The sequence below is a fragment of the Bos indicus x Bos taurus genome, chromosome 8 (genome assembly GCF_003369695.1).
Source record: "Bos indicus x Bos taurus breed Angus x Brahman F1 hybrid chromosome 8, Bos_hybrid_MaternalHap_v2.0, whole genome shotgun sequence".
Lineage (NCBI taxonomy): Eukaryota > Metazoa > Chordata > Mammalia > Artiodactyla > Bovidae > Bos > Bos indicus x Bos taurus.
In genome coordinates this window covers 28,390,810-28,415,793 of record NC_040083.1, presented here as the reverse complement: position 1 = coordinate 28,415,793, position 24,984 = coordinate 28,390,810, and the positions used below count along the sequence as shown (strand labels likewise).

At 38.2% G+C, this 24,984-nt stretch overlaps 1 protein-coding gene across 6 annotated transcripts in view; it reads left to right on the top strand.

Moving 5' to 3' along the window:
- Positions 1-24,984, top strand: part of CCDC171 (coiled-coil domain containing 171) — a 341,520-nt gene that overhangs the window by 102,300 nt on the left and 214,236 nt on the right. For all 6 annotated transcript variants that reach the window (XM_027549190.1, XM_027549194.1, XM_027549191.1 and 3 more), the window contains 5 exons: positions 13,922-14,028; positions 15,895-15,984; positions 16,794-16,994; positions 19,539-19,706; positions 21,478-21,666. In XM_027549190.1, coding sequence (XP_027404991.1) covers positions 13,922-14,028; positions 15,895-15,984; positions 16,794-16,994; positions 19,539-19,706; positions 21,478-21,666 — 755 coding nt within the window. The remainder of the gene's footprint in view (positions 1-13,921; positions 14,029-15,894; positions 15,985-16,793; positions 16,995-19,538; positions 19,707-21,477; positions 21,667-24,984) is intronic.

The following is a 24,984-nucleotide window of genomic DNA, read 5'->3' as shown; positions in this document are numbered from 1 at the left end:
CAGACTCTTTCATTGACCATGATGGCTACTCCATTTGTTCTGAGGGATTCCTGCCCGCAGTAGTAGATATAATGGTCATCTGAGTTAAATTCACCCATTCCAGTCCATTTTAGTTTGCTGGTTCCTAGAATGTCGATGTTCACTCTTGCCATCTCCTGTTTGGGTGTTCTTTGGAAGGACTGATGCTAAAGCTGAAACTCCAATACTTTGGCCACTTTGTGCAAAGAGTTGACTCATTAGAAAAGACTCTGATTCTGGGAGGGATTGGGGGCAGGAGGAGAAGGGGACAACAGAGGATGAGATGGCTGGATGGCATCACTGACTCGATGGACATGAGTTTGGGTGAACTCTGGGAGTTGCTGATGACAGGGAGGCCTGGCGTGCTACAATTCATGGGGTCGCCAAGAGTCGGACACGACTGAGCGACTGAACTGAACTGAACTGAACTTCTTTCTTGCTGGTTTGTGGTATCACATCATATCCTTTTTGTTCTCTTAACCTGCTTACATTTCTGTAAAATCTTCATTAAATTTTTTTCCCAGTGAACTCTTCTGACTATGCCAGTTCTTCCCTTTGATACTTGACTATTTACATACCTGCTCTGAACTTGATTTTATTCTTGCTCTTGGCTTCCATCAAATAGCCCTCTATAACCATAATGGACTCTCTTTCTGTCCATACCAGCTCAAGTTGGAATTTTGCCACTTAACCAAGAGGGATATTATTAATAAACTTTATTGCTCAACATTTTGTGGAAGAGCCTGAACAATTATGATTGCCTACTGTGTCAACCCTGGGTTCAGCTACACAAAGATGACTAAATAATTTGTTCCTCCCTACCTCTCTCCCTTTTTTCCCCATGGCACTTATTACTGTTAAGCATTTCTGCCAGACTATGTGGTACATTTTTTATTATATCTGTATTGTCAAGGTTCTCTGGAAAAATAGAACCAATAAGATTATATAGATACACACAAGAGTTGAGATATTGGAGTTTGCACACATGGTTATAGAGGCTAGGAAATCTTGTGATCTTTCCTCTGCAAGCTGAAGGACCAGGAAAGGCAGTAATATAATTCAATGTGAGTCTGAAGGCCTGAGAAACTGGGGGTTCCTGGGGGTCCAGGAACCAGGAGTAGGATGTCTGAGGGCAGGAAAAGATGGAAGTCTCAGTTTAGGAAAAAAGAGAATTTTCCGTTCTTTCCTTTTGTTCTTTGGGATTGGAGGAGGAGAGGGCTAAGAGTGGGGGGTAGGTAAGGGAAGTCAACAGATTGGATATTGCCTCCCCTACCCACGTTGGTGAGGGCACATCTTCTTTACTTAGTCTACTGATTCAAATGCTAATATGTCCCAGAAACACTCTCATGGACACATCCAAAAGTGATTTACTGGTTTTCTGGGCATCCTTTAGCCCGGTCAAGTTGGCAATAAAATCAACCATCTCAATATCCAAGCTCCATGAGGGCAAGGATCTTTGTCTCTTTCATTTACTAAAGAGTTTTAAGCAGGTAGACAATACTTGGCACAAAGGAAGCACTCAAATATTTTTTCAATGAATAAAAGCATGAATGAGTTAACAGTAGGTCAATATTGTATTTTAAACGATAATTTTTGAGGTTATAAAGGTAGTCATGGAATCTCTTTCAAGATTTTAGCAGCTTTTTGGGTAGCAGTTCATAAAGAGTCGCCAAGAAGACTGACTTTCTATCTTCAGTGGAAATGACGTCACCGTCTTTCATGCCTTATGGAAATGCCACCTTGATTGCTTACTATTATTAGATAAGATGACCTCAATTTAATCAATCATGGACATTTATTTCCTATTTCTGCCTTCTACTTTCTGCTGAAATTGCTATACAACAGCTACTCCTAACTCATTTTTTTTCCGATAGAAATGCTTAGTGTGTATAAGGGAGAAGTCCTTTCCGACTTTGAACCCATGTAGTCTTTCTGCCTCAAGTGTTGCTTCCTACTATGGTTTTACGGTTTCACCTCTAGAATGTGACTTTTCCTTCATTAGGTTCATGAAAGAAAGTTTTTGTTCTAATTCATTCTTGAATCCTCCTCAGGCAGCTTGGCTTTTGTGTAGACTGAGACAAAAGCCCCTCCAACCTTCTTCAACCTTTCCTTCCTTGAGGAAATCATTTGTAATACTCCAGAAGTATCCTTTTGCTTTCTACTAGGAGAGGCTGAAGGGCCCTAGGAAATAATAGCAAGAACATATGGTGCCTTTAGGTATGTATATATCACCCAGGAGTCGGGCAGCTTCAGGGACTATTCTTAAGAAAATCAGGACGTCACGTGGTACTTTCCTCTCATCTCTCCTTTTGCCTAGATCTAGTATCTTCTTGAGACTTTTACTTGTCCTCAGGATCCTTGTGGCTGGCACCTTTTAATTAGAGGCTCATGGGTTACTGAGAGACTGAGGATGTCTGTAAGAGCAGCACACAGGTCTCCTTTGGTGTCATTTGCCAGTGTCTTCTTGCTTACTCCCCTTACCTCCCAGTTCACTGAGGTTTACAAACCAAGCTTGTCCTACTTTATCATGCTCAAAGCTTTGATTTGTGAAATCCAAGGGAGCGACCGCAGTAAGAGGGCTCAACATTTCTAACAGTCAGTGTGCTCACTAACTAATCACACAATTAAGGTGACTGAGAAATAGGGGACCCAGGAGAGCCAGTCTGACTCCGAAGGCCTGAGAAACAGGAGACCTGATGGTGTAAGTTCCAGTCTGAATCTGAGTCCAAAGGCAGGAGAAGACTGATTTCCAGCTTGAAGGTGGTCAGGTGGACAGAAAGAATCCTTTCTTACTTCGCCTTTTGTTCTATTTGGGCCTTCAGTGGAGTGGGTGAGGCCCACCCACATTGGGGAGGGCTGTCCGCTTTACTCAGTCTGCTGATGCAAATGTCAGTCTCGTCCAGAAATAGCCTCATAGACACACCCAGAAATAATTTTTAACTGAATATCTGGGCCTGTAGCCCAGTCAAGTTTACACATAAAATTTTTCTGTGCTATGCTTAGTTGCTCGGTCGTGTCTGACTCTTTTGTGACCCCATGGACTGTAGCTGCCATGCTTCTTTGTTCATGGGGATTCTTCAGGCAAGAATACTGGAGTGGATTGCCATGCCTGCCTCCAGGGGATCTCATCAACCCAGGGGTCAAACCCAGGTCTTCTACTCCCACATTGCAGGAAGATTCTTTACAGACTGAGCCACCAGGGAAGCTCATAAAAGTAACTACCAGCTTTTCTCTGGCCAGCAAGTCCCTCATAACCATCATGTTACTTTCTGTTTCTCTGAATTTGACTACTTTAGATATCTCTTATATTGAAATCATATATTATCTTTTCATGATTGACTTGTTTTACTTAGCAAAATATCCTCCAGTTTCATCCATATTATGGCATGTGACAGGAATTCCTTTTTAAGGCTGAATAATACTCCATTGTCCAACAGAGGCAGAAGAGATTAAGAAGAGGTGGCAAGAATACACAGAACTATACAAAGAAGGTCTTAATGACCTGGATAACCATGATGGTGCAGCCACTTACCTAGAGCCAGACATCCCGGTGTGAAGTCAAGGGGGCCTTAGAAAGCATTAGTACAAATAAAGCTAGTGGAGGTGATGGAATTCCAGCTGAGTTATTTAAAATCCTAAAAGATGATGCTGTTAAAGTGCTGCACCCAATCTGTCAGCAGATTTGGAAAACTCAGCAGTGGCCACAGTATTGGCAAAGGTCAGTTTTCATTCCAGTGCCAAAGAAGGACAGTGCCAGAGAATATACAAACTACCATATAGTTGCATTCATTTCACATGCTAGCAAGGTTATGCTCAAACTCCTTCAACCTAGGCTTTAGTAGTACATGAACCAAGAACTTACAGATGTACATGCTGGGTTTAGAAAAGGCAGAGGAACCAGAGATCAAATTGCCAACACTTGTTGGATCATAGAGAAAGCAAAGGAATTCTAGAAAAGCATATCCTGCTTCATTGACTACTCTAAAGCTTTTGACTGTTTGGATCACAACAAACTATGAAAAATTCTTAAAGAGATGGAAATACCAGACCACCTTACCTGTCTCCTGAGAAACCTGTATGTGGATCAAGTAGCAACATTTAGAATCAGACATGGACCAGCAGTCTGGTTCAAAATTGGGAAAGGAGTATGACTAGGCTGTATATTGTCACCCTGCTTATTTAACTTCTGTGCAGAGTACATCATGGGAAAGCTGGGCTGGATCGAGCACAAGCTGGAATCAAGATTGCTAGGAGAAATATAAACAACTTCAGATATATAGATGATACCACTCCAATGACAGAAGGCAAAGAGGAACTAAAGAGCCTCTGGATGAGGGTGAAAGAGGAGAATGAAAAAACTGGCTCGAAACTCAGCATCCAAAAAACTAAGATCATGGCATCCAGCCCCATCATTTCATGGCAAATAGAAGGGGAAAAAGTGGAAAGAGTGACAGCTTTTATGTTCTTGGGCTCCAGAATCACTGCAGATAGTGACTGTGGCCATGAAATTAAGACACTTGCTCCTTGGAAGAAAAGCTATGACAAACCTAAACAGTGTATTAAAAAGTGGAGACATCTCCTTCCCAACAAAGGTGCTTTGGTTCATAGAGAAAACCACAGTCAACCATAGTCAAAGCTATGGTTTTCTCAGTAGTCATGTATACATGTGAGAGTTGAACCAAAAGAAGGCTGAGCACTGAAGAATTGATGCTTTCAAATTATGGTACCAGAAAGGACTTTTGAGAGTCCCTGGGACTACAAGGAGATCAGACCAGTCAATCCTAAAGGAAATCAACCCTGAATATTCATTGGAAAGACTGATGCCAAAGCAGAAGCTCCAGTGCTTTGGCCATATAATAGGAAGAACCGACTCATTGGAGAAGACCTGGATGCTGAGAAAGATCGAAGGCAGGGGAAGAAAGAGGTGACAGAGGCTGAGATGGCTGGATGGTATCACTGACTCAGTGGGCATGAGTTTGAGCAGTCTTTGGGAGATAGTGAAGGACAGGGAAGTCTGGCATGCTGCAGTCCATTATGTCACAAAGAGTTGGACATGGCTTAATGACTGAACAACAACAAGACTCCAATGTTATGTATTTGTCACATTTTATCTATCAATTTATCTGTTGATGGACCTTTGGGTTGCTTCCATCTCTTGGCTATTTTGAGTAGTGCTGTTATTAACATGGGTATAGAAATATCTCTGCTAGGCTCTGCTTTCAGTTCCTTTGGATATACGGAAGTGGGATTGTTTGTCCATTAACTGTTTAAATAACTTTTTTGGTCACACCATGTCACACATGGTGACATGTATGATCTTAGTTCCCTGACCAAGGATTGAACCCAGTGAGTTCTATGTAAATGAGCCCATTTCCATAGTACTTAATTTGCTATGAAATGAGTTCCTTGGTCAGAAGCAATGCTGTGGGATACATGATGGTGAATAAGACATTTTGTAAATTCGTGGATGACAATTTCAGCAGAAATATTGTGATCAGGGAAGGAAAATGCCTTTCTAGAGTAAATGTCTAGTAAGAATGAGTATTGCTTATTCCATGATGGAAATGACTTAATATAATCAACTTGCCATCAGGTAGATGGCTGGTGCGTCAGGAGTGGTGGCATATCATGGATTCAGTGTTTGTCTTTGGTATCGATAGAGCTGGCACTTAACAGGAATTGTAAACCTGACAGCCTTGGTGAGTGAAGATCCATGCTGCCAAGCCCATGCCTTCCCTCTACTCTTGCTGCTGTGACTCCTGTGTTGTAGGGGTGACAAAGATGAGCAGGGAGAAAAGTGACTGGGAAAATATGCTAGCTGACACCCACAACCAGTCCATTCTGAAGGAGATCAGCCCTGGGATTTCTTTGGAAGGATGATGCTAAAGCTGAAACTCCAGTACTTTGGCCACCTCATGCAAAGAGTTGACTCATTGGAAAAGATTGGGGACGACAGAGGATGAGATGGCTGGATGGCATCACTGACTCGATGGACGTGAGTCTGAGTGAACTCCGGGAGTTGGTGATGGACAGGAAGGCCTGGCGTGCTGTGATTCATGGGGTCGCAAAGAGTTGGGCACGACTGAGCGACTGATCTGATCTGATCTGATCTGACACCCACAGAATACTTCATTTTGTTCTCCTGATTATTAAGATCCTCCTCCACCTCAGTTGATCGGGGCATAGTGCCCATCTCAAGAGGTCTGTCCACACACTTGCTCAGACCACCTTGGGACCGGTTTTCCTATCATCTTTTGGAGTCCCTGACCATTCAGCCAATCTGCTAGCTACTACCTCCAGATTAGTGTATATTTGTGCCTTTGATCATCTCTCATTCCAGACAAAATGATAGTCAAGTCCAGTACTTGAAGTTTTGCATACTGGGGGGATTTTTGCTTCATCACCATCCATCAAGGCCACCCTTGAATAGGGCTGTCTTGATGCAGCTGTCTACTTTTTTTTGTTAAAGTTAATTAGTTTCTGGCTGCACTCTGAGTCTGCATTGTTGCACGAAGTCTTTTTCTAGTTGTAGCTAGTGGGGGCTACTCTTTAGTTACAGTGTGTGGACTTCGTATTATGGTGGCTTCTCTTGTTGCAGAGCTCGGGCTCTAGAGTGCAGACTCAGTACTTGTGGCATATAGGCTTCACAGCATGTGGAATCTTCCTGGACCAGGGATTGAGGATATGTCCCTTGCATTGGCAGGCAGATTCTTAACCACTGGACCACCAGGGAAGTCCAATACTTTTGAGTAATGTCAGCATATCATACAGAAACATCTATATAACAAGCCCATTCTCTCCACCCCGCTCCCCTACCCCCGACATTAGTCAACTGGTTATCGGGAACTTGTCCACAGGTTCAGGATATAGGTTAAGACAGAAGAAGCAATGTAACAAGAATAGGAAATCTGGATTACTTATTCACGCAGCTTGCTTGTGCCTGCAGGATTTGTTTGAACCCAGTTTTGTATATTGGAGAAGGCAATGGCACCCCACTCCAGTACTCTTGCCTGGAAAATCCCATGGACGGAGGAGCCTGGTGGGCTGTGGTCCATGGGGTCGCTAAGAGTCGGACACAACTGAGCGACTTCACTTTCACTTTTCACTTTCATGCATTGGAGAAGGAAATGGCAACTCACTTCAGTGTTCTTGCCTGGAGAATCCCAGGGACGGGGGAGCCTGGTGGGCTGCAGTCTGTGGGGTCGCACAGAGTCGGACACGACTGAAGCGACTTAGCAGTAGCAGCAGTTTTGTATATACCACCTTCCTTTGAGATAGAGTGCTATCATGAATACTCAAATTAATGGGGTTGGTGGATCTGACAGTAACCATTTCATTGTGGGCAACTCAGGTCACATGCTAAACTGGGGAGTGTGAATGCAGTGTCTGCTAAGGACCAGTAGCGAGTCAAAAGCTGATATTCAAGAGAATACTTATCTGTAGAGGATTGCTTGCTTTTTTCCCAAATTCTAAAATCTTATACTATCATTCGCCTGTAAGGACCTGCCAAACTTGGCCTGCTTAAACTCAAGCCGTCAGAATAATATCATCAACTTGGTAGAGAATGAAATGGAACACTTGATGTCTTCCAGAATGGAGAGCTGATGGAGATTTCTATACACTGGATTATGCTAGAGTTGATGTGGTTCTGAGGTAGGGTCGTGAGGGTACATTGCTGGTCCTGCAAGCAGAAAGAAACTGTTTTGGTGGTTTTTATTAAAAGGATAGAAGAAATAGCCTCATTCCAGTTTCCAGGAAATGGATTGATTTACTCCAACAATGAAACTACATCTGTAACTGCAGCTGTAATTGGAATCATGTGTGATTATGCTTTCAGTAATTCACTGTCATTTCTTAAGACCCATCTGTACTCTGCACTAGCCAGATAGATGAGTTGAATGCTGATGTGGTTGGAATCACCACCCTTTATCATCTTTCACAGAGGCACTAACCTCTGCAGTCTCTCTAGGAATGTGGCTTTACTTTTGATTTACTATTTGGGTAGATCAGAGTTTTGGTGACTTCCATTTACTTTTTTTCCTGTTTTCCTCTGTTAGCTCCTCATTCTGTGGGTCAGGTAACTAATATGGGCATTGTGCCAGTTTCTGCATTTGTCTTTGATAACAACACAGTCCGAAGTGGGAAAACAACTGTGTGGGTTCACCTCGGGCCCACTGAAGCTAGACTTTAACCGAAGCTTTCTTGTATAAGCTCCTCTCCTAACTAGTGAACCACAGTAGCATATTAGCTCTCCAGGAATTAGAGTCAGTTCCAATCCAATGCCCAGTTATCCGAGGTATGTGTAACTCCCCTTCCCCAGCATGTTTCTTGGAGGAAGGCTAGGAGATAGATTTGCAGTATGATCTTTTTGCACAGGATCGTTTGGGTTCCTAAAGGGGATCTACTGGCACTGGGTCTGTGAACAAAGTCAAGTCAGAATTGGTTGAGGGCCAAGATGTCTTTTGTATAGATTTAACTTCTACTTCTGGTAATCAGACCCAGAACTTTTCTGGCTTTTCATCTTTTTTTTTTTTAATTAATGTATTTTTTAAATTTTATTTTTAAACTTTACAATATTGTATTGGTTTTGCCATATATCAACATGAATCCACCACAGGTATACACGTGTTCCCCATCCTGAATCCTCCTCCCTCCTCCCTCCCCGTACCATCCCTCTGGGTCGTCCCAGTGCACCAGCCCCAGGAATGCAGTATCATGCATCGAACCTGGACTGGCGATTCGTTTCATGTATGATATCATACATGTTTCAATGCCATTCTCCCAAGTCGTCCCACCCTCTCCCTCTCCCACAGAGTCCTAGATGTCCATCAGCAGATGAATGGATAAGAAAGCTGTGGTACACATACACAATGGAGTATTACTCAGCCATTAAAAAGAATACATTTGTCTGTGCTGCGACAAGAGAAGCCATGGCAACAAGAAGTCCAAGAACCACAGTGAAGAGTAGCCCCCACTGGTGGCAACCAGAGAAAGCCCTTGTACAGCAACGAAGACCCACCACAGCCAAAATAGAAAACTAAATAAATAAATCTTTTAAAAAAGAAAAAAAAAAAAAAGAATACATTTGAATCAGTTCTAATGAGGTGGATGAAACTGGAGCCTATTATACAGAGTGAAGTAAGCCAGAAAGAAAAACACCAATACAGTATACTAATGCATATATATGGAATTTAGAAAGATGGTAACAATAACCTTGTATACGAGAACTTTTTTACTTATACGAGTTGAGTAACGTTCAAATAGAGCGCCTATCTGTTTTAGTCCCAGGAATACTGTGATCAGTAGCCAATGCTAGTGATCTCTGTGGGTAAAACCATTTTGTTTATTACTTCGAATCCACTGCCCGTTATGATAACCATATCCATTTTGTCACTGCAAGTTGAGGCCACCACTTGACCTTGTCACTTGAGATTCCAAGATCTTCACTGAACCCAGCTTGGTGGCATCATTTTCCACTGTTAATCCATGGCTCTCCAGCTACTGCGCCTAGATGCCCACCAGGCTACAGAGCTCATCAAGGATGCTCAGCCCCTTCCCCACCCCCAACACATTTCTTAAACCTTGGTAAAGGAGGTATTTTTTGAACTCTTCCTGGGGACATAGTGGGTGGGTGAGTAGGATTTACATAATACTGTCTGTATGTGAGGGAAGTTATAAGCCATTTTTTTTTTTTTAACTCCAGGATGGGAACCAATGTTTGCAAGATAATGAAGATGTTTATGATCTCAGTAAATAAGATGAGTTAATATATGGAATGTAGTCTGAGCTTGTAAAATATAACTGCCAACAAAATGTTTATATTCAGTGCTTTTAGAATGAAAAAGGGATTTTCTTAGTCATAATTGTATTAAATATTTATATTTTCTCAGGTGAAAAACCCATTTTAATGTTATTTTCTGTGTTTTATTACATGATTAAAAATCAGTATTAAACAACAGGGTTTTGTTTTCTTTTTTTCTATTCTGAGGATGAATATGACTATTCATGTTCTATAGTAGATAGAGTCTTTTATTTTATATTCTGTCCATTTCTTGTTTTTAAAATAATTTTATTTATTTATTTATTTTTGGCATTCTTGGGTCTTCAGTGCTGCACAGGCTGTTTTCTAGTTGCGGCGAGCAGGGGTCACTCCTAGGTTACTTTCTAGCTCTCTCTTCTCACCACTGCTGGTGAGTGGTACATGGGCTTCTCATTGCAGGGGCTTCTCTTGTTGCAGAGCATGGGCTCTAGGGTGTGTGGGCTCAGTAGTTGTGGTTTGCAGGCTCTAGGGCACAGGCTCAATAGTTGTGGTATATAGGCTTAGTTGTTACGTGGTATGTGGGATCTTCCTGGATCAGGGATCAAACTTGTGTCTCCTGCATTGACAGGCAGATTCTTTACCACTGAGCCACCTAGGAAGTCCTGTCCATTATTTCTTAATAATTGAGGTCTTGTAGGATACTTAAGTAGAGAGAATGGTTGACAAGGTGGAGGAAATAGACTCACCTCAGATCAGATCAGTTCAGTCGCTCAGTCGTGTCCGACTCTTTGCGACCCCATGAATCGCAGCACGCCAGGCCTCCCTGTCCATCACCAACTCCCGGAGTTCACTCAGACTCACGTCCATAGAGTCAGTGATGCCATCCAGTCATCTCATCCTCTGTCATCCCCTTCTGCTCCTGCCCCCAATCCCTCCCAGCATCAGAGGCTTTTCCAATGAGTCAACACTTCGCACGAGGTGGCCAAAGTACTGGAGTTTCAGCTTTAGCATCATTCCTTCCAAATAAATCCCAGGGCTGATCTCCTTCAGAATGGACTCTCCTTGCAGTCCAAGGGACTCTCAAGAGTCTTCTCCAACACCACAGTTCAAAAGCATCAATTCTTCGGTGCTCAGCCTTCTTCACAGTCCAACTCTCACATCCATACATGACCAATGGAAAAACCATAGCCTTGACTAGACGAACTATTGTTGGCAAAGTAATATCTCTGCTTTTGAACACGCTATCTAGGTTGGTCATAACTTTCCTTCCAAGGAGTAAACGTCTTTTAATTTCATGGCTACAGTCACCATCTGTAGTGATTTTGGAGCCCAGAAAAATAAAGTCTGACACTGTTTCCACTGTTTCCCCATCTATTTCCCTTGAAGTGGTGGGACTGGATGCCATGATCTTCATTTTCTGAATGTTGAGCTTTAAGCCAACTTTTTCACTCTCCACTTTCACTTTCATCAAGAGGCTTTTGAGTTCCTCTTCACTTTCTGCCATAAGGGTGGTGTCATCTGCATATCTGAGGTTATTGATATTTCTCCCGGCAATCTTGATTCCAGTTTGTGTTTCTTTTACTGTTTCTTCTGTGGAACTGTAGGTTACTGAGATGATAGATAACACCATCCTGAAAAACAGTGGTTTATTTGAGTCATGTAAAAATATTTAGTTTTTCAGATTGTTCAAAAGGGAACATTTAAATGGAAGGTTTGGACCCTTTCCTTCCATCTCACTCCGTTCTGTGGGGTACTAATTCAAGGAAAAGCTTTGTCAAAGTGAACCCGGACTTGACCTTGGAGAAGAAAAGGGCAACCTGCTCCACTGTTCTTGCCTGGAGAATCCCATGGACAGAGGAGCCTGGCAGGTTACAGTTCATGGGGTCACAAAGAGTCGGACATGACTGAGCACCCAGACTTGAAACCTACTTAAAAGTGAGAAAGAGATTGAGACAGGCAGCAGTGACGTGAAAGTACAGGCTGGCACCGTGTAAAGAGACATACGTGGACAGGGACAAGGACAGAGGAACTAAGAAGATTTTGAGTTGGAGTAATGGTACTATAAATGGTTGTGACACATGCTGTTCTTCATTTGCACTTTGACGTTTGAAAAACCATTTATGACTACTGTTAAAATTTTACTTTATTTATTTATTTATTACTGTTCTTCATCTGTGAGTTTTTAGTCCTTTCACTGATAGGATAGTTTAATAGTTTATTGTTTGGGGTGCCAGTAGTGCAGTGATTAGGGCATTATTAGGTTGAATCACATTTTAGTCAGTAAGCTCCTGGGTCCTTTCTTTTTGCTTGTGAACACTGTCGTGTGAAGGTACCAGTAAGTACTTCTTTTTATAATGAAGGTGGCCGGGACATAAAGCATACTTTTCACCTCATTTGAACTTTATTGTGAAAGCATTTTCAGGCAGAGAGACTTTATTGTATGTAGAATATAAGATTTGCATGGGTTAGTAAGGAGAGGGCATTTTGTCCCCTTATCCCTCAACAACCATATTATGGCGATTTTATTCTTCTGGATTTCTAAGAGCAAGTTTTCTCCCTTATTGTATAAGCTAACAGATTTCCCGGGTGTCCTTGAATGATTTATTCATGGCCTACTTGTGTAGTAGCAAAAGAAAAGAATTATACATTACATTTTTTTTTTAATCTTGCGCAAGAGAGCAATTTAAAAAAAATATATTTGGTAAGACCTCTAATAAAATTTTTAATGAGTTGTCTCTCCAACTCATAGTCATTCCGAAGAGTACTGTCTCCTTCATTTTCATGGCTGAGGGCACTGCCTTCTTTTTTTCCCCTCTCGCTGGGATATGTGTTGTTTCCACATTACTTTTGGTTTTTCAGTTAATTATTATTCTTTCCTTTAATAAAATTTAAGGTGTACCCATACTTCAGATAGTGTTTACATTATACTTTGGTGAATGTAATGTTTATTAATAATATTTTGTTCAAAATTAAAATAATAATTATCATTAATACTCTGAGGTAAATAAAGTTGTTCTGTTATTAACCAAAGACTATCCCCCCTTTACTCATCCTTTCTTTCCTTTGTTACTGCCTTCTTCCCTCCTCTCCCTAAAGTTCCAGCAACTGAATACTTGAGGAATGGATGAATGAGCTTATGTAATTGTTTACTGTCTCATCTCTTCTTTTTAGATGGTAAATCCCATAAGAACAGATTCCACCACTCTTGTTCACCTCCGTTTGCCTAATGTCTAGGATTAGTACACAGTAGGAATACATTCACACGTTGAATTAGTTGAATGAATGAATCAATGAATAATAAAAAAGTTATTATGAATGCTTCATATCTATATTAATATTTAGATTATAAAATATGAGAGGGAGATTATTACACTTTTAGTATGTTTTAAAATTTGCTACTTATTGTTTTACACTTTATGAGTAATACAATAAGCAGTTTAAAGTAGTTTTTGAAACTAAACTTTTGAAGATTTGGATTAATATTTTAAACTGCATTTAACCATGTGACCTTGATTAACTCAACTAACTTATGTCCTAGCTAAATTAAAATAGTTTGAGAGCATAATGTGGAAATACATTTTTACAATGGGTATCGGTTTTAAGAGTTTTAATTGAAACATGATGTGGGCCTATGTAGATAGTAATAGCATTTTTATAATTTATTTCAAATTGTAACTTGAGAATTTTAAGGATTGAAGAATATCATTTCTAAGCATAACAGAAAATTATGTGCTCTTGGGTTCAGAAATTACTGGTTGAGAAAAATAGGCCTGACTTATCAGAAACACAGGGACCAGAGTAAGTATATTTAACTCTCCCAAACAGTGTTTAGTATAGACTGTTTATTTAATTGTTGGATGACAGGTATGTACAAATACTATAGTTCCTTTGGAAATGGGAAAAAAAAAAGAAAAAAGATCTTATTACAAACTACAGGGTGGACTGAGGTACAAAGTAGCCATAAATTTGTACTTGATATATCATGAACTTAACTTGACCACTCGTTTAGAAATCGATTACTACTTGGCTATGCAGCAGTGTACTTAGAAGAATGAGTCTACTCATGTATCATGATGTCTTTTCAGCTGACTGTTGTCTCTTTGTGACTTTAATGGTATATTTTCATTCTGTATTTTTCTGTAGGCATCCACAAGGACAAAGATAAACCCCCGAGCTTCTCTGTTGTCCTTGAGACTCTGAGACGCACCTTGACAGATTACCAGAACAAGCTGGAAGAGGCATCTAATGAGGTAACACTTGCACTGCTGGGCCCCACACACATGGCCTTCGGCCTGCAGCAGTACGTATTACTCGCTTGTTACAAAGGCCAAAAAGATTGCGAATGTTGATTTGACAGCCTCCCCGATAAAAAAATAATAAGTTGTCTGTCACCGTTTTCTCTGTAAGTGTGGCCTAAAGTCGCGTCTCACTTGTGTTTTTGTAACTCTTCTGTCACACTGCTATTTTCGGAGTTCTAAAGACTGTCACTTCTTGGTCTTCTTAATTTATCTTTTAATTTAATAAAAAAGCTGTGCAACTCAGTTAATATAATATTTAAATGTTAATGTGTTTTCATGAGATTTGGAATAGGTAGTGGACATTTAGGGCTTGTCAATATTTTGGCTTAAGAGTTCTACAAATTGTAGAGATCTTACTGAAAAAGAGAGAAATTAGTTTGCATTCTCTAAAGGGAGTGACTGTTAGAAGTTTTTTAAAAACAAATATCTGCTTGATGTAGCCTGGAGGTTTTGGTTTCCTAATTGAAAAAACTCATGCTTCTATTTATCTTCTCTCTTTTTAAAATTTTTTTTTAATTTACTTATTTTAATTGGAGGCTAATTACTTTACAGTATTGTAGTGTTTTTTTGCCATACATTGACATGAATCGGCCATGGGTGTACATGTTATCTTCTCTTTTGTATTGTTTAATTTGTGGATTGATAATTTTCTTGGGTATTAAAATGCTTTATGAACTTGTGCTTTAAAAATTGAAGAGTTTATTTAGTTACATCTTATCAAATTAGAAAATATGAAATAACTACATTAAATACAGTTAGTAAAACAACAGACAATTTTTCTAACTGAAGACAAGTTACAAAACCTATAATTTAGTATTTATCCCTCTGTGTTTATCTGTTTGTTTCATGTAATACAAAGGCCATGAAACCCTTATATTTCCCATTTCAAAAGAGCTATATTTTACTTTAGTTTGTTAAGGTGAAGAAAGAAGGAAAAGTGAGTTTTCTTAATGCCTTCTGTAATTTTTCAAAAGGCTTAAAAGAAAGTGACCACTGGAATAATTAAATTTCTATAAAGAGCAAACATTGCCGTCTTTCCCAGTGAGACAAGACAACCTGTATTGTTAGTAGTTTATGCACCTTTTCTGAGGCCTAGGTCTGGAAGCTGCAGGGTAAGTAGGAACATATTACCCACAGCGAATTGTTATTTGGGAGGATGAATGTCACATGATCTTCAGCACAGTTGAAAAGTCGACTCAGCAGGCTTTGGCTTAGTAATGCGCTTTGTTGTGAACCAGTGCCAGAGACAGCAGTGGGGAGACCAAGGGGGTGGCTGCAAAGAAAGCAAAAAGAGCAGTCTGACAGAAAGAAGAATGAACTGTCAAAGAAAATAAATCACAAGTGGAGCAGGACCAACTGATGACCTGCCACAAGCCTTCCCAGTAGGACTGCATGTGACCGACCCTGAGGTTGTCATATGGAGTGAGACCTGCGGATACCCTCACGATGCAGAAAGAACAGTCTTCTGCTCTGTCCTTTCTTCTTTCCGTATAGATGCCATTGCTTCTGGCATGTTGGTCCTGTAGGATTTTAAAAATAAAGTTATATTTGTTTACAGTAAGAATGGAATCCTTTATCCAGATAGCTGGTAAAAACACAACGATATCACTGACATTTTAAGCTTGAATGCTTGCTTTTCTTTTTAGCATGTGAACTTGTGACAGAAATTACATAGTTAACCAAAAGAAATACATTTTAAAGATTAAATTACTATCAAAAATTTGTATTTAATAATTGCATAAAAATTTAAAGATTAGCTTTTGAGTTATCCACCCTTGGAAAATATTTTAAAAGTTGCTTACATTTGTTTTTCATCAGCTAAGCAACATGAATAATGCTAAGGAAAAGGCATCGAATGAGCTTGACTCTACCAAACAGAAGATAGAATCTCACACTAAAAATATAAAGGTATTATAATTTAGAATAACTTTTTCCTGTTGTGTTAAGTAACTCATATAATTATCTAGGGAATATTTTTAAGGAGAGCTATATGAAAATATATCTTCCTATTTTTTATTAAGTATGTCTAGATACAGCTTACAATTTTTTTATTGTTGATCAAAATAAGAATGATTTTTCATTAAAAAAACTTTATTGGAAATTGTTTTGGTTCAAGGAAAAATTCATTTTCCAGATTTAATGATAGTACCATAGATTCAAAAATTGTTTTAAGATTTGATCCACAGTCAACATATTTTATGTAAGCACATCAGTGCTTGGAGTCAGTTTTCATAATTTTGGAGTGGAGTTATTGTTTTAAGTACATCATGCCTAGTAGTGGGCTGAGACCACACCTAGCTAAGGTCCAGGACAACCGTTTATTTTTTGTGCTGCTTTTATGTACTACATGTTGGCAAAATTATACTAAGGCAACTCTCAGAGTTGGAATTTTTTGGTGTGGGTTCGCGTTGTTTGTCATGGATGTACTTGAATGAAATCTGTTAAGGGTAAGGACTGAAAAGTGAAGCAGAATTTTATGTCACGTATTTGGAATTTGAAATATCATTGGGAAGTAAATGTTCTTATAGTAAATGTAGGAGATTTATTTTTTAAATGTTATTTGAAAGTTTTTGAGCTACCAATTTTTTTTTTTTTTTTAATAATGAGCTGAAAGGAAAACCCTTGTAAAGAGCTTTCTGGAATAAGTTATTTGATTAACATTTTATATTTAAGTGTTATAATCTTCCCACCATCTTTTTGTTTGGTGTCTCCAACAGGATCTTCAGGATAAGCTGGCAGATGTCAGTAAGGAGTTAAGTCATTTACGCACTAAATGTGCAGACAGAGAGGCTCTAATAAACACTCTGAAAGTGGAACTGCAGAATGTGCTGCACTGTTGGGAGAAAGAAAAGGCGCGAGCAGCCCAATCTGAGAGTGAACTTGAGAAGCTTTCCCAGGCTTTCCATAAGGATGCTGAGGTATTACCTGAGACAAGAAGACTGTCAGGAAGGCCTCGCACTAATCTCACTTTTAGAAATTTACATCTATCAAGTGGGTCTTCTTATTTAATTCAAAAAATTCTTCTCAGCTATTTTGAAGTGTTCATGCCAGCTGCAAAACCAGCCATTCCATTACTCTTGTATGATACAATTTTGTGAGAGAAATAAAGTAGTTTAACTGTTTTACCATTTGTACAAGTTGTTTTCTCTATTAGAACATACTCTCTCAAGCAGCTATGCTCCTAACAGTCTTGTGTGTCAGTGACAAAATAATTTTTTTATTTCAGTAGTTAGTAGCCTGATAAGGTGGAAAGAGTCTTTTTTGTAAGCTGAAAGAACTCACTTGGGTAGAGGTACTTCTGTTTACAAACTGTGAATATGGAAAAGCCACATGGTTTGGTCTCTCCACATCTTTGCTTCCTTATTTGCAAAACAGGAATAATATCTACTTTAATAGACAGTTGCCTTATTTTTTTATAATTGTAAGATATTAATCAAAATTTAGAAAAATACAAGTCTCACACAGTTACAAAGTTTATTTGGATGTCCTTGGGAGTTGCCTATCCATGTTAATTTGTTAATGACTTCTTAAAATATGACAGACTCTTCCATACTGTATGAGCCTGTGTGAGTAGAATTGTAATCTTACATTTTCTTTTACCCATGGGACGTAGAGCTAGTCTAGCTAGCATGGAGCTAGTTTATCTGAGTCGTCTTGCATATTGAGTTCATTACTCGAACAAATATGAACATGAATGCCAAGAGAGTAAAAAGGAAACATTCTTCCCACTCTTCTTACAGTCTGGGATTTAAATTGTGTCCACATGAAGGGGCTGGAATTGTTCTACACATCAGATAATGATTAAAGTAAAGGAAACTAGAAGGCTGACTGTATTGTAAAGTCAGCATGTCTACAGGATTGTGGTTGGGTTCAACATGTGTGAATTGATTTTGGATCTTGAGATTCTCTTTTCACGCCAAATGGATGATTGTCATGCATGGTTCATCACAGCCCAAGCAAAAAGGACATGATGGCGACACAATGAATTACCCTTTATGAAGAACTCGATCACTTGGCAAAATGCGGAGAGGGAAGATTGTTAGTGCCTGAGTGTTATGTTTGGTTAGTTATACTTAATAAGATTTTTGAATGTCTCAATTTAGTTGAAAATGCAAAAGGCATCTTTAATTGCTTAAAAAATAAAAATATATAGCATTGTTATAAAGATTCTTCTTATATCTTAATTCAAGTTGTGGATATAGCTATATATTCAAATTTTTGGGGGGGGTTTAAATTGTTATATTTGGAAAAAATCTCAGATGACATATAGAGAGAATGAAAGATATGTATTTTTATATATATTGGAAACTTTCACCACAGCTTCTAACTACAATAAGTTTACATATGCTACATTCAGTTCTTGTCTGGAAGATTAGAATTCCTATTTTTTAAATAGAAATTTAAAATTTCTTTTAAAGGTTTTCCTGTTGGTCTATTAAAAACCTTGAGAGAACTTAGTTTATCTACCTAAAATGCTCGTTTTGCAGCTTCACAATTACCTTTTCTTGAGTTCCATTCTTTGACTTTAAGGATAAAAATGTTTTACAACAAGAGCAATTTGGCATTTTAGTAAGTAAATTCTCTTTTTGTGTTCAAGATGGAAATCAGCTTTTTAATGAATTCTATAGTATAGTGTTTCTAGGTCATTAAACAATGGATGGTTTAGTTACAACAATAGCAATATAATTTGAAAGAATTTTTTTACATATTTTTAATTGAACAGTTTTAAAGCATGTCTTGGGCAGCTATGTCCTTTCTTTTTTTTTTTTGGACTGCTAAGTTTGTGATATTTAAACACCTATAAATGCCCAGTTTGCCAAGTCTGGTATAAACTTCTAAGTGGGGGAAAAATAATGAGCCTATCTTCCATCTCTTTCATATCACTGTCTGCTTTGCCTAAGGGGCTTAGGATAGATTTCTTATAAGTGGTAAGTAAACTAGAATCTCTGGAGGAGGAGGAAAGCTGAGTAATTGTGTGCATGTAAAGTGCAGATATTGGTATAACTTTTTCTTTAACAGTGTTGGATACACTCTATATTTTGGTTTTTTGATTTCACATCTTTTTTGGCAAATGTAAATATAAAATTATGGAATTACCATGTTAACTTCTAGTTAGAAGAGCTTAGAAGCATCTAGTCCAGATACCTCATGTTAAAGCCAAGGAAGGTGAATCCTAAACAGACACTGACTCAGATCATGTCCTCAGTTGTAGCAGAGCTGGCCTCAGAACCCAGGTCTTTTGGCTTCTACACTTGAGATTTTTTACTAAATGTAAGCAATTTAAGTTTCTATCTGATGTTTAACTTTGAATGTTAAAAAAGTCCCCAAGATGACCATATTCCCATACTTGAGTATTTTAATTCCTTTCTAGGATTTTTGACATAAATTCTTTACCACGTGTATTATGTGTTTTACTTCTTACAGTGTTTATATACTGGAATTAATTTCTTTTTTTCTCACAGGAGAAGCTAACCTTCCTTCATACCTTGTATCAGCACTTGATAGCAGGCTCTGTGCTCATAAAACAACCAGAAGGCATGCTGGATAAATTCTCTTGGCCTGAGCTTTGTGCAGTCTTGCAGGAGAATGTTGATGCCCTGATCGTAGACCTCAACAGGGCTAATGAGAAGGTAACTGTCCTCAGGCACCAGATTCCTCTATTAAATTCAGTGACATTTGTCCACATCACAGTATCATTAAGAAGGGCTGACATTCATCTTATTTCAAAAAGAATTTGGGTGTTAATAATTCAATACCATTAATTATGGCTTGTCTACAACTCAGTTTGATGCCATTGCTGTGGGCATGTAAATGTGACTGAAGTCTGTATGAAGTCTCTGAGCTCCACTTTCTGTGCAGGACATGCTAATACTACTAGCCAGTGTTAGCCACAGGGACCTAATTAAAAGAAAATAAATTAATCTTACTGATGAAGCAATTCAAAGAACTTAGTCATTTACATTAATAAACCAACTCTTTATGTTAGCATAAAATAGAAACAAGATACAGTTATTCAAAAACATGATCCTAAAATTCTTTGCTCAGGAAATAATGAGATGTTACTTTAAAAGCACTTAAAATTTAAAAATTATGTTTATGACATGTCTTGTAATAGAACAAACTGTATATTACAAAACCCATTCAGTGCTTTAGATAGTAAGAAGAACATATTGTAGGAGAAAACTGGACTTTCATCACCCCTTTAACATTCACAAACCTAGGAATTCAGTCTTTCAAAAAAAATTTAAAAACCTTCTTTTGGTTATTGAAAATTAAAGTGGCTTAGCAGTCCAATGTATTTCTCTGTTAAAGGTGTTGATTCTTATCCTGAGTCTGTTGAACTAGTTAGAACTATATTTATATGATCTAGTTTCTAGGTCTTAGTTGCAGTGACATTTGCCCTTAAGGGATACAGAGAGGAAAATTGTTCCCTAAGTTTTTTTTTTTTTTTTTTTAATCTGTTGAAGTAATGAAACAGCATCTTGGCCCAATTTTAGAGCATTTTTATCTTGGTCTGATTGGCAAACAATCATAGGCATTGAGAAGTAGGGTTGAGGAAATAAGGGAATAAATTGTGATAAGTGGAGATACTGTTCTTAGCTGTGAATGTGTACATAACAGATTTCCAAATTACTGATAATTGAGTACATGTTTTAGCTCTCTGATGTGGTATTGTATTTTAATAGTTTTTCATAATTTCAAAACATCATTAACTGTCATATATATTAGATGATGAGGATTTGCTTTCCAGTGTTTTGAATGTGAAATAAAAAATGATTGGAACATTCTGCTTTATTATATGTAAAATGTTTGTAGATTTATAAATCTCATTTAAGTACTTCCTTTCCCACTGAAATATCTGAACAGCTTGAGTTTTGGTTCTAGAGGTAAAAATATTCTTCTTAATTTTCTCAGTAAAATTGATTATAGAATAAGTAACTTTGTTAGTTATTGGGGCTTCCCAGGTGGTATAGTGGTAAAGAATCCACCTGCCAATGCAGGAGGTGTGGGTTTGATCCCTGGGTTAGGAAGATCCCCTATAGGAAATGACAACCAGTTTCAATATTCTTGCATGGAAAATGCCATAGACAGAGGAGCCTGGTGGGCTGCAGTCCATGGGGTCACAGAGAGTCAGACACAACTGAGTGACTGAGCACACACATACAATTTTATTGGAGAAAAAGATGTCATCTATACATATAAATGAAACATTTTCTGCTAAAATATAGTTTTGTTCTACTGACTCCTGTTTCTTCATTTATTTTTCATTTTAGCTTAAAATTTTTGTATGATCTTAAGGTATAAAATATAGTATAATATTCTAGAATAGCTTTTGGGGGAGATGATACAAAGAACACATGGGTGAGCATATCTTGTTCTGTATTGCATTTCACCATTTAGATAAGTCATCTAGAGTATATCTGTAAAAACAAGTCTGATACGATGAAAGAGCTTCAGCAAACCCAGGAAGACACCTTTAACAAAGTGGCAGAGCAGATCAAAGCACAAGAGAGCTGCTGGCACAAACAAAAGAAGGAACTGGAGCTGCAGTACTCTGAACTCCTCCTGGAGGTACAGAAGAGGGCACAGGTATGCTACTGCCACAAAGAGCTTGAAAAATGGGATGCTCGATCTTTTACTTTCAAGTGTTTTCTTTTAATACCAATACCAAGTCAGTTAAAGCTTTGGAGAACCACACAGAACTTGCTTGTTTGGGCTACATGTCCATGTGATTGTGCAAAGACACGTACACAAATGGGCATACATGCATATGCACGCACTCAGGTGGATTAAGGATTGTCTCACTTAAGTTTGAAAGTAGATGGGTTTCTGGTTAAAAATGCAGAGATCAATTAAATACTGAAATTGTATTTCCTTCATTTTAAAAATAAAGGTTAAGAAATTCTGGTAAAATATTATCAGTTTTAGTGTAGATATACTTCGATCCAGTTTATTCCATTTGTGGAGATTTATATTAATATGTGAACCATCATTTTAATTCATTTGGGGTTGAAATTTGCTGTAGTTCCTAATGTTGAAGAATTTGAATTATAGTTATAGATCCTATAGCAAAACTATTGGTTGTGAGAGGTAATATGTCCTCTGTGTTGGATTCGATTGAGAACAGAAGTTATGTGTAGTTAACAAAATCATATGTTTGTCTTATACAAGATATTATCAACATACTTTATATTGTTAACTCTCATTCCTGCCCAATGAGAAATAACAATGACCGTCTATACTTTTTTTGTATAGACTTCTCATAGTTGATTCAGTTTTAACCTCTTTATTTGATCCACTCATTCTTATATTGTCAAGTCTAATTAAAAAAAGAAACTGCATTTAAAAAATTTGCCAATAAACAGTTTCCAGTTGCTTAAAGTAAGACCACTCTGTTTTCCCAAGCATATGAGCCCCATATGAAGTTAAGCTTTTCTCTGTGAATTTGAATGAATTCATACTCTCTCTAAAAGTGGCCTTTTGTTCACTACATGCAGGATGCCATGTGATATCTTCTGCATTTTCTACCACTGAAGAGGCCTAAATAAATTTTTTAGAGATAATTTTGACATGCAGTGAACAGATTTTAAGTGTATAGTATGATATTTTGATCAGTGTATGCACCCATGTACCCACTGCCCCATTTAAGACTTAAACATTTTCATTACCTCAGAAAGTTCTCTCGTGCTCTCTTCCGTTAAGTTTCCACTCCCCATAGGCACCCATTGTTCTGATGTTCTGATACCTATCATCATAGATTATTTTCCTTTGTTCTAGAATCATTCAGTGTGTAGTCTTCGGTGGTTGGCTTATTTCCCTCAACATATATATATTTTTAATATTCATGCTTGTTGTATTTATCAGTTCATTCTTTTTTATAGTTGAGTAGTATTCCACTACTCAACTATGGACTGTAGTCTACTAGGCTTCTCTGTCCATGGGATTTTCCAGGCAAGAGTACTGGAGTGGGTTGCCATTTCCTTCTCCAGGGGATCTTCCTGACCCAGGGATCGAACCCAGGTCTCCTGCATTGCAAGCAGACACTTTACTCTTTGAGCCACCAGGGAAGCCCCAGTATTCCACTTTACAATTATACCACAATTTGATAAATTGTGAATTGATGGATATTTGTCTTTTTTCCAGCTTTTGGCTATTGTAAACAAAATTGCTGCAAACATTATTGTTTAACTGTTTTGTTGACATATGTTTTCATTTTGTAGTTAAGAGTGTAGTTTAACTACACTAGTTTATAAGACAGATGTATGTTTATAAAAAACTATCAGACATTTTTTTCCCAAAATGGTTCTATCACTTTATATTTCTGCCATCAGTGTATGAGAATTTTCATTGTTCTATATCCTCTGCAAAGTTTGTCATTGTCAGTCTTTTAAATTTTAGCCATTCTAGTTGTTTTAAAATGGAATTTCATTGTGATTTTCACATTTTCTTGGTGAATATGACGTTGAGCACTTTTTATATTCTTATTGTCATTTACATATTTTCTTTTGTGAAGTGTCTCTTCAGGTGTTTGTACATTAAAAATGTGGGTTGTTTGTGTTTTTATTATTGATTTTCAGAAGTTCTTTATAAATTCTGGATATAATTCTTTATCATACATATGTATCCAAGATATTTTCTTTCAGTATCTTACTTGCCTTTTTATTTTTTAGTATTTATTTTGATGATCACAAGTTTTAAAATTTTGATGAAGTTCAACTTATAAATCTTCTTCTCTTTTGAGTACTTTTCTGTGGTAAGCACTCTTTCTATAGCCCAAGATTCTGAAGATAATGTATCATTTCTTCTAGAGGTTTTATAGTTTTAGCTTTTTTGTCTAGGTCTGTGATCCATCTCAAATTAATTTTTGTGTGTAATGTTAAATGGAAGCTGAGGTTCATTTTCTCTCTGCATTTGTTGTTCCCACACCATTTATTCAAGACTTTACTTTTCCTGATTTAGTATCCCTAGTCCCTTTGAGAAAAAACAACTGACTATATATGGGAACTGCAGGTTTGTTGCATCCCTATGCTTTTGCCTTTTCCAGAATATTATATACATTTTATTTATGTATTTATTTATTGGCTGTGCTGGGTCTTTGTTGCTGCACAGGCTTTTTCTCTAGTTGCAGAGAGTGAGGGCTTGTGTCTAGTTGTGGGTGTGGGCTTCTCATTGCAGTGGCTTCTCTTGTTGCGGAGCACTGGCTCTGGGGCCCATGGGCTTCAGTGGTTTTGGCACGAGAGCTCAGTAGTTGTGGTTCCTGAGCTCTGGAGCACAAGCTCAGTGGTTGTGATGTGTGGGGTAATTACTGTGTGGCATGTGGAAACTTCCCAGACCAGGGATTGAACCTAAGTCTCCTACTTTGGCAAGTGGATTCTTATCCACTTGAGCTATCAGGGAAGCCTCAGTATGTTATATAAGTGAAATCATACAGTATGTAGCATTTTCGGTCTTTCTTCACTCAACAAAATATGTTTGGGAATTGTTCACATTATTGGTTGTATTGGTAGCTCCCTCATTTTTACTGCTGAGTCATATTCCATTGTATGAATGTAGCACTGTTTATCTAGATACTTGCTGATGGGCCTTTGGGTTGTTTTATTTTTTTACAATTATGATTAAACATGCTTTTAACATTCATGGGTAGGTTTTTGTGGATCATTCAATTCAATGCAGTCTCTCAGTCATGTTTGACTCTTTGCAACCCTGTGGACTTCAGCTTGCTAGGCTTCCCTGTCCATCACCAACTCCTGGAGCCTACTCAAACTCATGTCCATAGAGTCAGTGATGCCATCCAACCATCTCATCCTCTGTCGTCCCCTTCTCCTCCTGCCTTCAATCTTTCCCAGCATCAAGGTCTTTTCAAATGAGTCGGTTCTTCACATCAGCTGGCCAGAGTATTGGAGTTTC